Source organism: Epinephelus moara, chromosome 7 (assembly GCF_006386435.1).
Source record: "Epinephelus moara isolate mb chromosome 7, YSFRI_EMoa_1.0, whole genome shotgun sequence".
In the NCBI taxonomy this organism is placed as follows: domain Eukaryota; kingdom Metazoa; phylum Chordata; class Actinopteri; order Perciformes; family Serranidae; genus Epinephelus; species Epinephelus moara.
The window spans coordinates 21,049,517-21,063,143 of record NC_065512.1 but is presented as its reverse complement, the minus strand read 5'-3'; the positions used below and the strand labels follow the sequence as shown (position 1 = coordinate 21,063,143).

Below are 13,627 nucleotides of genomic sequence, written 5' to 3'. Positions count from 1 at the left end.
AGGAGAAAAAACATACCACAATTATGCCTCTGGTCTTCGTCACTCATGTCACCACAGTCATTGTCCCCATCACAGATCCAGGATGAGGCAATGCACCTGCCATCATCACAGCGAAACTGATCTGTGTTGCAGGTTCTGACCAGTGTGGCTGCAGACAGATCAAATAACAAGAAACTGTAGATACAACATCAAACTACTGTGTTTAAATATCCTCTACCACATCACTTGTATTCAATATATTTTCCCTTTAATTTCCTTGTTGTGATTTGCAATTATCTCAGGTACTTCCCCCACTGCTTTCCCACTAATAAGCAAGGCACAATACAACACTGGCAAAGCTTTCAAAATAGTCATGGCAACTCCACATTCCCATGCATGGTGAGCTATCTAAACAAAAGCCAAAGTGAGGCTCTGTAACCCCTGGTGGACAAAGGGAGGGGGAGGTGCTGTTTGTCAGAGGACACTGAGGGGCGTCACCACAGAGGAATGCAGCGCACAATAGGAGGCCTGACTGACCACATCGTCAACAAAGAAATACACCACTGACTCGCACTCTCCGCTACATCACTCACAGCACTCTCTCTCAGCAGCACACAGATGCACACTGGCGGACAGACACAAACACACAATAACCGAGCAGCTGATAATGGGGCGGGGACAGACGCACAAAGCCAACAGGCCCGTTTTGGGGGATGAGAGAGTTGTGCGACACTCACTGCAGGAGAGGGGTTCATCAGAGCCGTCAGCGCAGTCAGCCCCTCCGTCACAGTACCAGTGGGCGGGGATGCAGCGACCGCTGGAGCAACGGAACTCACTCTGGGAACATGTGGATGCCGCTATGTAGAAGATGCAAAGAAGCATGAGAATGGAAAGTAACTGGGTAAATTTACTAAAGTAGACTGAAGAACAAATTTGAAGTACTATTTCCATTTTATACTACTTTATACTAAATTTCAGAGGGAAATATTATACTTTTCACTCCATTACATTCGATACATTTAATTACTTTGTAGATTTAAATTAATAATACAAAATATAATCAACCAATAAATTGTGATGTACTATTAGAAGCCCCACCTTTACCAGCTGCTACATGCTTTCACATTAATGCATCATTATTAGTAATAGTAATAATGGTTCTTTGTCCTTATACTATGTAATGTATATTATGTTACTGTTCCTAAATTCAGTAATCACATCATAGTAACTAATCAAACAATTATGCCGTCACTTGTGTTACATAAGTTCTTTAAGTATGTGCATAATGGGCAGATTGAAAAAATCATCAAATGTGCCGACACTGTCTAGTGCGCCCGTGGAGAGGCTCTTCAGCCTGTGCTGACTCTGAGGAGGAGCAGGTTGTCCTCATGAGGTATTATCACTTCTTTAGTGATAAACACTTCAAAAAAAAAGCTGGACCAATCTACTATAAAGCCATAGTTTGGTAAGTGAGCAACTCAAGTGAGTTCGTTTGAGTGTGTTTGGCCTGTTAAATGCTGTTCACATGTAATTTAAACATGTTTTTTATTAACTGAGGCAATTCATATTTGCACAATGGCGTGTTAGGAAGACTACCATATACTGACAAAGTTTTCATTTTGAGGCAGTTATAGTTTACTGTAGTGTCATCTTGAGTCTCCTCATCCTTGTTTTGTGCTTATATGTGGGCATATGTAAGGTTTAACTTGGTAGTAATCAGTAGATAATGCATTACTTTTTTAAAAACTAACAAGTTATTTGTAATACATTACTCTTTTTGAGTAACGACTCCAACAGCTCATTATGTAAGGAAGAGTCAGTAAAGGAAAGGAAGGAGTGATTTCAGAAACCTAAGTGACCTAAGACAATAGGCTTTTTTTCGCAGCTGACATTGTGACTTGTTATAAAAGGACAGGTGTTGCTAATAATATTTTGATAGCGCCATCACATTTAAATATGCCAGTAGACCATGCACCTGGAACTGGCACACATAATTAGAATCAGCCAAAAATCAATGTTATTAAATACTCTGCAAGGACATGAAAGAAGTTGTACAGCTGATAAAACACGAAAGAAAACATTAATAATCAAGTGAAACAGAAAAAAAACATGTTGCTTAAATCCTAAAACTGCTGCTGAACTCACCACAGTGTGTAGGGCTCTCGTCGCTCATATCCCCACAGTCGTTATCTCCGTCACACAGGTACGAACGTGGGATGCAGATGTTGGTTGACTGACATTTTGTGTGCTCTGGCTGGCAGGTTCTCTCCGCTGAGATTAACAGAAATTAGAACATATTTAATAACCACTTTGATTTCAACATTTACTTTTGTTTGATTCCTGTGGCAAACCGAGGATACTCACGGCAGTTTTGTTCGTCAGAAGTGCCGTTGTCGTAGCAGTTGTTGATGCCATTGCAAACATAGTCCTTTGCAATGCAGCGCCCATTGTTGCAGGTGAACTCTGTGTTGGGGTCACATGGTCTAAAAAGACAGCCCACCTCGTCACTGTTGTCTCCACAGTCATCATAGTGATCACAGCGGTAGTGGTAGGGCACACATCGGCCATTGCCACAAGTGAACACTGTAGGTTCACAGGTGTGGAAGGCTGCCAATCAGAATCAAGAACAGGTCAGAGCTTTGGCCAATAGAGAGGCCTGAATACACAGCACACACTGCAGTGGAAGCTTATTTTACCTGACAAGGCAATAAAGGATGACAGCAGCTGTGGGACTGCATGCAAAGATATAAGCACATTGATTGGTTTGTTAGTGTTAACTGATTAAGTAGGTATATGTTAATGGAATTTAATATCAAGAGGAAGCATACACACCAACATATTTGAAGTCAGGTTTAGGTCCTGAGAAAGAAATTTGTTAAAGCAGAAAAACATAACTTGTTAGTATTAGTGAAGGCATGCAGAAGGTGTAAGGGCTCTATGACTAATAATCAACAGAGATTTTAGATGATTCAACAGAACACAAATCCACAAAACCTTTAAAGAACACCCTACCACAGACTCTCTCCAACTCATCGCTGCCATCTCCACAGTCGTTGTCATTGTCACATTTCCACTGGGCACGAATACAGCGGCCATTCATACAGGTGAATTGGCCCGGCTGGCAGCGAGTCCCATTATCAGGAATACAGTGCTTGTTGTCAGCCAGGTACCAGCGGCCCTCTGATGGACACTGACACTCAGCTCCGTTGGGTCCTACAAGATAAAATTGCAGTTTACACAATTAGTTGGAGGTTTCAATTACTGGACTAAAGGAATACTGTGCTAAAAAACAAAGTGACAGGATGAAACTGGTTGTACCTGGCGTGCAGATGTGGCTGCAGCCGCCATTAAACTGCTGGCACGGACTGTCACACTGCTGCTGCTTCCTGCTGGCCAGAACATGGATGTCCATCGGCCGAGAGGGGAGGTTCTGAATCATGACCCTCTGGTCAGAACCGTCGTGCTTGTTGGCTCGATAGATGCTGCGTGTGTTCCAGTCAGTCCAATAGATGAACTGGCCAAACATGGTCATAGCAAAGGGGTAGATGGCTGTGCTGACAATGACCTCCCGATTGGACCCAGTGAGAGAGGATCGCTCAATCTTCTGTCTGATGGCAAAGCAAAATAATGATAATAACAATAGTTTGACAAGGTGACAGACAAAATTGAGAATATATTTCAAAAGTGGAATTTATCTGATCTTACAAGCTGGCGTCTGCCCAGTAGAGTCTTTCCTCTTCATAGTCCAGAGTAAGTCCATTAGGCCACACAAGACTGCTGTTCACAATCTCTGTTCTGAAGTTTCCACCCAGGGTGGCACGCTCAATCTTTGCATGGGTTCCCCAGTCTGTCCAATACATGTATCTGTGGAACAAGGAAGGACTAACTATGAAGCAAGAAATCTCTGTCTGTCTGTCTGTCTGTCTGTCTGTATGAATCTATAAATGTATATTTATATGTAAGCATGTGTAAATGAACTGCACTTGTACAGCGCTTTTCTAGTCTTTTGAACACTCAAAGCACGTTAACACAACATGCCACATTCACCTATTCAAACACACATTCATACACTGGTGGCTGAGGCTACTATACAAGGTGCCATCTGCTATTCAGTAACCACTCACTCGCACTAACACACAGCCGTTGGTTGCAATTTGGGGTTCAGTATTTTGCCCAAGGATACTTCAACATGTGGGCTGGGGGAGCCAGGGATCTAACCACCTATCCTCCAAATTGTGGAAGGCCGCTCTACCTCTGAGCCACAACCGCCAAGTCCTTTGCAAAACCATTTATCCAATATATGTCACACTTGGTCGTTGTATTGCTGGAAATCAAGGGACGTGCAGTGTTGAAGTTGCGACTTGGGTGTGTTTTTATAACCACAGTATTTCAGAATCAGAATCAGAAATACTTTATTGATCCCCGAGGGGAAATTATTTGTGTTACAGGTGCTCCTTGCAAGAGAGGAAAGATATGTGAAAATATAAGAAGAGTATTTACAAATATATAGTTAAAATAAACAGGAATTATTAACAAAAATAAAAAGTAAATAAATATATATACGTGTATATATATATATATATATATATATATATATATATATATATATATTGTAACCATTTAGTAGAGTTGTACCGATACCAGTATTGGAAATGCCTCCGATACTGCCTAAAATGCGATATCGGGTATCGGCGAGTACAGCCTATGACCAATCCGATACCACGTAATGCCTCACGTCATTACATACGCACGCTACAGGTAAATGAAACAGAGTTTAAAAAGCATTCTACTGTAGCCTTTAAAATGTCTTTTTTACCAAATCATGTGGCTGCGCTTTAACCTGTGTCTTGATCTGTGTCAACACTGGATAATAATAATTAAAAAAAAGTTTTATGGCATTCATTCTACTATTATGTATTTATTTCTTAATATTTGACATAGAGTTTTAGCAGTTGAGACATACAACAATTCATATTCCATCCATTTTTATTTTACACGCTGGTATTGGATCGGTACTCGGTATCAGCAGATACCTAAGGTTCAGGGATCGGAATCGGTATCAGGAAGGAAAAAGTGGTATCAGTATTTAGTCAGATAAAGCTACAAATACTCCTGTTTGGAAATTAACACCTAAATTTACTTCACAGGTGTTTGAATTTGCAACATAACCAGTAACATGTCTCTTTCAGGTAAATGTAATATTACAATATTTCCCAATAAAGTAGAAGTAGAAGTACACAGTGAGTACTGAGTAGCTTATTTTTAAGTGCTTTGGGGGCCTTTTGTGTCTTATTTCGGGTTACAGTGAGTTAGAATAGTAACATAATTTAATATTTTTCATATTTTATCAAATAAATCTATAGCTGTTTGAGGCCCATGTGTATTGCTCAGAACCCAAGGAAGTCCAGTGTCAAGTGTGAAGTTGTTTGTATAAGCAGTTGTTCTCGAGACAGCTGTAAGCAGCAATACAACAGGCTAAGCATTTGGCCTGTTCCGAACAGGCATGTTTTAAATGGGCACTGCGCTAGTTGACTTTTCAATTTCAGTTTAATGTAATGAACAAAGAGAGGGTGTGTTGTGTTAGTCTTACCCCCTGCAGGGATCCAACATGATGGCCCTTGGCCTGGAAACATGGGCAATGATAGTCCTCTGAGAGCCGTCCACAGACATGGAGCTGATGCTCTGGTTGATGTAGTCACTGTAGTAAATTCTTCTGTTTATCCAGTCATAAGCGATGCCATCAGGAGCCCCTAGATCTGTCCAAACACAGGGACCAGAGCAACATCAGCAATATCCCCAGTGTCAATTCCCGCATCCATAAACAAGAGGAGTAAGTGTTTAGTAGTGTAACTGCAAAGCCTACCTGAAGCCACGACTACAGGAGCTGAGGTGGGAGAGGACAGGCTGATGTAGCTGATCTTGCTTGATCCTGGACCTGAGCTCTGTGTGAAGTAGATCCTTCTGTCTGTGAAGTCAAAATCCAGTGCCACAGAGGTACGTGGCACATTGACCACAGGGAAGGGCAATGCGTGGTCCTCTGGGTCGAGGCGCAGGCTGCGCACGGTGCTCTCAGTCGTGTAGATGAGGTAATCATCCCTTGACACCACACAGCTCTCACTGTCTGCTGCAAGATTCCCAAAAGCACAGCTGCATTTTTTGTTTTGGTTACCTGTGCCAGAACCTGGGAGGGCGAAGCAGAAGTGGGCACAGCCTCCATTAGCCTCCATGCAGGGGTTGCTGTTAAGCTCCTGGGCGGTGGTAGGCTGAGTGCGCTGGTCGAAGATGGTAACGTCCCTCAGCATGTTGATGTTGTCTCTGATGACAGCAGGCTGCTCAGTGCTGCCAGGCTGTTTGCTTGCTTGGAAAACCTTCTTGAGGTTTCTGTCCACCCAAATGATACTACTCTCAAACACTGTGATTCCATAAGGAGTCGGGTAGCGGCTGCCGTACCTGACGATCTCTGTCTCCCCTCCTTGAGGGTTGATCCGGGCAATCATATCCAGGGAGTCATCCACCCAGTAGATGTAGCCAGTTTGCCAGTCCAGAGCGAGACCTCGTGGAGTAATAATTCCCGATGACACTAAAACTGTGCGGTTGGTTCCGTCCAAGAGTGCTCGCTCAATTTTGGGGTTCTGACCATAATCAGCCCAGAACAAGTATCTGTTTCTGGGGTCCACCACGATGTGGCGTGGCATGTCCACCTGGGTCTTCAGCAGCACCCTGCGGAAAGTGGTGTTCAGACGGAGCACCTCCACGTAGGTCTCAGTTAGGAAGGCATTGGTGAAATACAGGTTACCTGAGGACAGAGGTCATAGTGTTTAAAGTGAGGTCATCAGTCACAAACTGCTTTGTATGTTAGGTCACAATCAAAGAAGACATTTTACTCAGCTGACATTATGATGGTGTTATCAATTATCATTATTATAATACACGGTAGATTTTCAGTTATGTCTTCAGTTAAAGTGATGCAATTAAAAATGAGTAACAAGGAAACAAATTTTCCTGCCTGCAGCTGTCTCTGTTTTTCCAAAACCAGCTTATTAAATCGTCTTCCCTGTCACCTGTGGGGGACTGATCTCTGTGTTCTGAGAGTCCAGCCTTATGATAAAGCTTCTTAACTTTGACTCAACCAGAAAGTCTACTGCCTTAGGCATGTGTCATACAGCAAGTTCAAATGAGTCAGGCTGTCTTTTGGTTTTCTAGTCCAAATCAACAGACTAAGAACAGCGTATTTATTCAGATTAAAATCAGACAATATATAATGCTGTGGGAGGATTAGGTTGTTGTAGATGCAAAAGCAATACAAATCATACAAGTCAGTTCTGTGCAGAGTTTGCATGATCTCCGGGTACTCCAGCTTCAACACACAATCCAAAGACATGCAGGTTAGGTTAATTGGGGACTCTAAATTGACCTGAATGTGAGCATAAATGGTTGTCTGTCTCTATGTGTCTGGCAACCTGTCCAGGGTGTACCCGGCCTCTCGCCCAATGTCAGCTGGGATAGGCTCCTCAGAGATTCAACAAGATCTTAAAATAACAGTTTAGTTTACCGTCTTAATTCCACACTACTTATGTTATGTGGCTAAACAAAACAAACACTTAACACACTTGTGAGCTGGCACAACATCATACCTGCAGCCCAGTCCACAGCAATGCCTCGTATCCCGTTGCGTCCGATTCCAGATGTTACCACACTATGTAATCCGGAGCCATCTGGCTTGATCCGTCTGACCCCATTTTGATTCGCCACAGTGCTGCTGAAGTCGCACCAGTAGATGAAACCCGAGGCCATGTGCACATCAATGTGTAAAGCATTACGGCCTGCAGGAGGATAACCCAGCCATTAAGAGACTTCAAACACAAAAACCATATTAGGAATATCTGATATTCAGTTAGTCTGTCAGTTAGTGTATTATTCATTATTCCAGCATACAGTAGTAGATCATTTCTGAGAATCACTGACCTCTCCCAGCCACAGGCACCATGGCCTCAGAGTGGTCTGCCCCTTCTAGACTGAAGCCTTTGATTGCAGATAGAGTGGAGATGACGACATACGACTGGTAGGGAGCGCATGTCCTGTTGTCTGCATTAAGTTTAAACCCTGTGGCACATGCACAGGTAAACAGACCCTGTGGTCGAGGCAGGCAGAGTTGCTCACACGCTCCCATATTGTTGCCGCAGCCGTTTGATGTACCTGCAGAGGCTGAGTTTTGGGAGAGAAAACAGTATGATAAACACAAGAAAAAGCAACAACAAGCCAAGATGATGATGTCTCCTTGTGTTACTCACTCTCTCTGTAATGCACTTTCAGAACTCTGAGTCCAGAAACGTTGTCTCGCAGCACAACCCTGTTGGCACCCGTGGACTTGTCCACACGCTCTATGACCTCAAAGTTGCGGTCAGTGAAGTAGAGGTGGTTTTGATAGACTGCCACACCCCAGGGGTGAGATAGGCCTGTCACTATGGTGATGCGGTTAGTCCCATCTGGATCACCACGCTCAATCTGTGGATATCCCACACCAGACAGGCAGTCAAATATGGCATGTTTATCTTGTACAATAACCAAGATTAAAGGGACAGTTCACCCCAAAATAAAAAAATTACATATTTTTCCTCTTACCTGTAGTGCTGTTTATCAGTCTAGATTGTTTTGGTGTGAGTTGCAGAGTGTTGAAGATATCGGCCATAGAGATGGCAATGGAACTAGTTGGCTCTCAGCAAAAAAAAAATGCATTTGAAAAGCTCAACAGCAATGTCTTTTTCCGTAAATCAGGACCCGCTTACTCAAGATAATCCACAGACCTTGTTGTGAGCAGTTTCATGTAGGAACTAATTTCTTTCTACCAAACTACACTCGCCAAGAAAGCGCGCAGTTACTGCTAGCTCACCTAGCACAAATGACCTAGCTGACGTTGCAGCCCAGCCAAGGAGGACGCCATTAATGTTAACATCTAGTTCCACACTGGACACTGGACACTGGAGAGAAGACTGACATCTCTATGGCTGATACCTTCAACACTCAACAACTCACACCTTAACAATCTAGACTGATAAGTAACACTACAGGGAAGAGGGAAAAGATGTATTTTTGATTTCAAGGTTAACTTTCCATTTAAAATAAAGTTGCTTATCATATAACATTTGTCAGAACTTTATAGAATTAAAAAATGGTAATTCTTGAGACCTAGGAGAGTGGACACCCACCGTGCCAGTGCTTGTAACTGCCCAGTACAGCTTGTTCTCTTGGATGTCCACAGTGACGAACTCAATGTGATCCAGGTTGTTGGTGAACAAGGTGATAGGGTTTAAGCCATCCATGTCTGCAGATGCCACCTTGGCAGGAATGCCGCTTTCTGTTCCCTGGTCTGTCCAGTACAGTTTGCTTTGAAGACAATTAAGAATGGAGGATGTGGTTTGTTAGTCAGTTAGGATTGCTATGCTTATTAAGTACATTTTCTAGTCAAACCACAGAGATACAAATTGTCATATTTTAGAGATTAAGACCTGTAATCTCAAAAATATAAACTTTTTAGGAACTCAGAACATCAGCCTTACATTTAGCTGAATGAAAGGACACGTTAGAAAAAATTCTCAACCCACGGAGGACCAGGTCAAGCCTGCGTCTAAGTATGAAATTCTTGCAACACTGATTTAGGTCATATCACCCCAAATCAGCAATGTTTGCATAATAGAGTGAGAAGGGATGGCTCATTGTTACTTGATTGTACTCTATTGTACGTTGCTGGGGTTTGAGTGTGCAGTGTGGTATTCAGTAACACTGGTTGAGTTCTCTCTAGAGGCAGAGCAGATGGCGATGAGGAGGCTGTTAGAGCTCAGTGGCTGTGGGGATGAGTGGCCGTGCCAGGACTGTGTTAAATGGGGCTTACCCACGTGCTGGGTCCACTGCGATGCCAACAGGACTGCCAGCGCCAGTTGGAGAGCCGTTATTTGTGATTAGGGTTTTCCTGTACTGTACCTCCCCTCTCAACTTCAAAACCTGGCCGAGCACAAACACAAAACAGGGACATTAATTATATGACATAGCGGTGTGTATCGACGCTATTCTCAGATATTCTGTTTTCCATTAAGAGTACAACCACGAAAAGATATTCATCTTAGTTAAAGTTAAAGTCAGTAATAATGAATAAACAACAGCACGACATGAGTATTATTTGTCTTACCTCAATAGACTGTGTGGCTGGATTGGTGTAGTACAGGTTCTGGGTTATCCAGTCCAAGGCCAGGCCGACAGGGGAGCCAAGTATGGCTGCAGGGGCAAACTCTGTCCTATTAGTTCCATCTGACTTCACTCTGTGGATCTCACCCTGGTGGACAAAAGAGGACAGACTAATCTCAACCACTGCTGAATGTGTCGAGTGCATCTTGTGTTCCCAGCATGTTTTAATTGACTTTTTATAGTGTATTTTTCCAGATAACCTTTATCTCAAAGACCCTGTTTACACCTGGTATCAACATGCACTAATGGGTTCCTGATGTGTTGCGAAGAAGCGAAAACAAAAAATACATCATCAGTGCAGAAGGTGATGATGATTTGGTTTGAGCGTTGGATGAGGTGTTGCGTGACTGTCCATCGTTTTGACCCATGGAAGGAGACATGTTCAGTTCTGGTGGTCAATATCTCTAACTGTGCAGCTGCAAAGCTAACATGACTAGCAAGTATGCTAGTGAGCAGCTAGAAAAAGTGTGCACGTAATAAAACTGCGGGGGGCCCTTTGACCTTTTAGCGTAAATGACGTAGGCGGTGACAAAATCTGGACACACGTGGTCAGTTTGAGACGCATGAGACACACAAGTCCGAATGGAGATGTACAGTATTACTTGGATGTCCACTTGTGTTCAAATCACCGAATCGCATGTTATTACCGTATGTAAACAAGATCAAATTGTTTTCTGGAGGACAACTAAGTGTTGAACTGAACCATTTATGACATGACAGTAACTTACCGGGTGCTCCACCCAGTAGATGGTCTGCTCGTTGTCATCAAAGTCAACATCATAGCCATTCTGAAGCCCAGCAATAGGGACCATTGCATCATTACTCTTGTCATCTGGGTTCAAGGAAATGCCATAGATGATGCTGTCTCTCACCACCACCAGGAAAGGATCCTCAACTATAATAAAAAATTTTAATGCAAAAACATTAAAAATATGTTTACAAACTGCTCTTCCTACAGAAAAACAACAAACAAAGGCTACATCAGGGTACACCAACTCAAGAGCTAGAAACTTCCTCAAGGCTGTAAAGTATTTAGTACTTTACAAGTTATGTAACCGATTCCAAAACAAGGCTAGGAAACCAGGTTTCCTGGATATGGATTTAGCCCACGGTAATCCAGTCGCTTCTAGGGTATGATACCTTGCGCAGAATATAGGATCCTGAGCGAACAGGCCTTTATCTATAAAGAGGATTGACTGGCGAAAGTTGTTTCCACAATCTGATTTGCTTTGTCATCAGAGATTAGAATCGATGAATGGTTGTGGGGCATTTTCATTCTCGGATAATCGTTGGCCTCAGGGGGAGACTGTGTTCTGCTTGGCTTGAATGGGCTGAAACCTGAGATGAGTTAAGCTGTTGACCTAAGGGGGACTCCTTGGACTTTGAATTAAAGGTCCCTTGTCTCCTAAGACCTTGAAAGACATGCTTATATGATTCTTAATATTTATGACTGGAACAGCAGTTTACAAGAGAATCTAAATGGAAGACTGTTGACAAGGACCTGGATCAATCTATAATACGAATAGTGTTTTCAAAGATTTCTCTTCTTACCAGCATTAAGAAGGCAGCAAATAAAGCATGCAGAAGCCATCATTTCCACAATAACAGGTTTGGTCTTCTACAACAATAACCACTGCTGAGATAAAATACCTTAGGAGTACGTCAACTTATCAGCTGCATCTGACCCAACTTCCTTTTTCATCAAACTGAGTGATGAGTGTTTTCCTCCACTTGGCAGGATGCATACCTCTGGTGCAGGTGATTTGGTCGGCCGCCAGTGTCCAGCCTGAGGGGCAGGCACAGGAGTAGTACCTCGGTCCCACAGCAGAGAGCAGGCAGATATGAGTACAGGGACTCCTTAAGCAGTGATTTTCACCTAGGTATTGTCAAACCACACATGCACAAGCAAACACACATGGGTATCCACAAATAGTCAACAAAGTTCTCCAGGATTATGGCGTGTTGTGTGAGTGTACATCCGTTATGAGAATAATAACTCAGGGAAATGTCCAGCCCCCAGGCCCTTTGCTTTCTGAACATGTGGCCCCCTGAACAGTATAATTGAATAGCCCTAATATAGAATATCTTTGCCATACCTGCCGGCTGCCTGGCTGAGTGTACTGCCACCAAACCCATGGGCTGAGGGAGGTTGAAGAGCATCACTGTCTGGTTCTCCCCATGCCACTTATGGGCTCGCATCACACGGTTGATGTATCTGTCGGTCCAATACACAAAATCCTCAAAAATGGTAATTGCGTGGGGATGTTGCAGAACCTTTTCACAGAGAGTAGCAAAAGAAAAAAATATGTGTCTTACAGATGCTATTCAAAATGAAATTGAATGTGTTCTGTTCACTTTTAGATTATAAACATAAATCAGATCTCTACAAATAAGTCAGTCTTCCTTGTAAACTCACCAGGTCACTGGCCAGGACCTGCTTCCTGTTGTTGCCATTATAATCGCAGAAGTCAATGAAATCCAAGTAGGCATCGGCAAAGTACAAGAAACTGTTTGGATAGTCTATGGTTAGACCATTGGGCCAGTACAACTTGTTGCTTATGATAACAGTCCTCAGTTTCCCATCCATGCTGGCTCTCTCAATTCGCGGGTTCCTCCCCCAGTCAGTCCAGAACATCAGGTGAGCGCTGCAAAACAAATGCTTGTCTTTTAACACCAACTGCGTTAAATGCATTACATTCTACGAGAAACACAGACTTAAAACAAACTTGTTTCTATGTCACTGACCTCTCTCTTGGGTCCAGCACCAGGCCTCGGGGGTTTGTGACATTTTCACTGATTAATACAGTGCGGTGGGTGCCATCCAGTTTGGACACTTCAATCGTCTCCAAGACGTAGTCAGTCCAATACAGGTTCCTGCCCACCCAGTCCACAGCAAGGCTCTCTGTTACAGTCACTCCACTGTCAAATATCTGTACACAAGAGACTCATTCTTAGTTAAATATTTTTACTGATTTTGAGCAATGAGTCTATGGTGACACAAAGGAACAAACTAACTCACCACAGTTCTGTCACTGCCATTTTTATTGGCGCTCCAGATTCTGTCCTGGCTTGTGTCGGACCAGTACACACGGTCAGTGGCCGAGTCAAAATCTAGTGCCACGATGTTCCGTCCATCTCGAACCAGCGAGCGGACCACGTTGGGCTGAGTGGTTATGTCATCTTGCACAATCTGATTTCGACTGGCCACTAGCAAGAACGCCTGACGAGAATCTGTAAACAGACATCAAATCTCTGTTACCTATTTTTCATGTCCATTCTCATGCTAATAAGAGCACTTATCAGCTTTTGCATGTCAGCCACAGCTATACGACAGGACTGTTAAATAGAGCCTACTCAAATGGCGATCCTTGGGGAATGCACTTTTGTCCAAATAATGACCTATTGTATT

At 43.1% G+C, this 13,627-nt stretch overlaps 1 protein-coding gene across 2 annotated transcripts in view; it reads right to left on the bottom strand.

Moving 5' to 3' along the window:
- lrp2a (low density lipoprotein receptor-related protein 2a) overlaps positions 1–13,627 on the bottom strand; it is a 56,416-nt gene that overhangs the window by 19,934 nt on the left and 22,855 nt on the right. For both annotated transcript variants that reach the window (XM_050048677.1, XM_050048678.1), the window contains 21 exons: positions 13,238–13,449; positions 12,964–13,148; positions 12,635–12,863; positions 12,315–12,492; positions 11,966–12,094; positions 10,947–11,113; positions 10,163–10,306; positions 9,869–9,978; positions 9,186–9,363; positions 8,271–8,484; positions 7,945–8,184; positions 7,614–7,802; positions 5,843–6,775; positions 5,570–5,735; positions 3,685–3,843; positions 3,298–3,587; positions 2,992–3,192; positions 2,344–2,586; positions 2,125–2,250; positions 717–836; positions 17–148 (listed from right to left, as the gene is read on the bottom strand). In XM_050048677.1, coding sequence (XP_049904634.1) covers positions 17–148; positions 717–836; positions 2,125–2,250; positions 2,344–2,586; positions 2,992–3,192; positions 3,298–3,587; positions 3,685–3,843; positions 5,570–5,735; positions 5,843–6,775; positions 7,614–7,802; positions 7,945–8,184; positions 8,271–8,484; positions 9,186–9,363; positions 9,869–9,978; positions 10,163–10,306; positions 10,947–11,113; positions 11,966–12,094; positions 12,315–12,492; positions 12,635–12,863; positions 12,964–13,148; positions 13,238–13,449 — 4,545 coding nt within the window. The remainder of the gene's footprint in view (positions 1–16; positions 149–716; positions 837–2,124; positions 2,251–2,343; positions 2,587–2,991; positions 3,193–3,297; positions 3,588–3,684; positions 3,844–5,569; positions 5,736–5,842; positions 6,776–7,613; positions 7,803–7,944; positions 8,185–8,270; positions 8,485–9,185; positions 9,364–9,868; positions 9,979–10,162; positions 10,307–10,946; positions 11,114–11,965; positions 12,095–12,314; positions 12,493–12,634; positions 12,864–12,963; positions 13,149–13,237; positions 13,450–13,627) is intronic.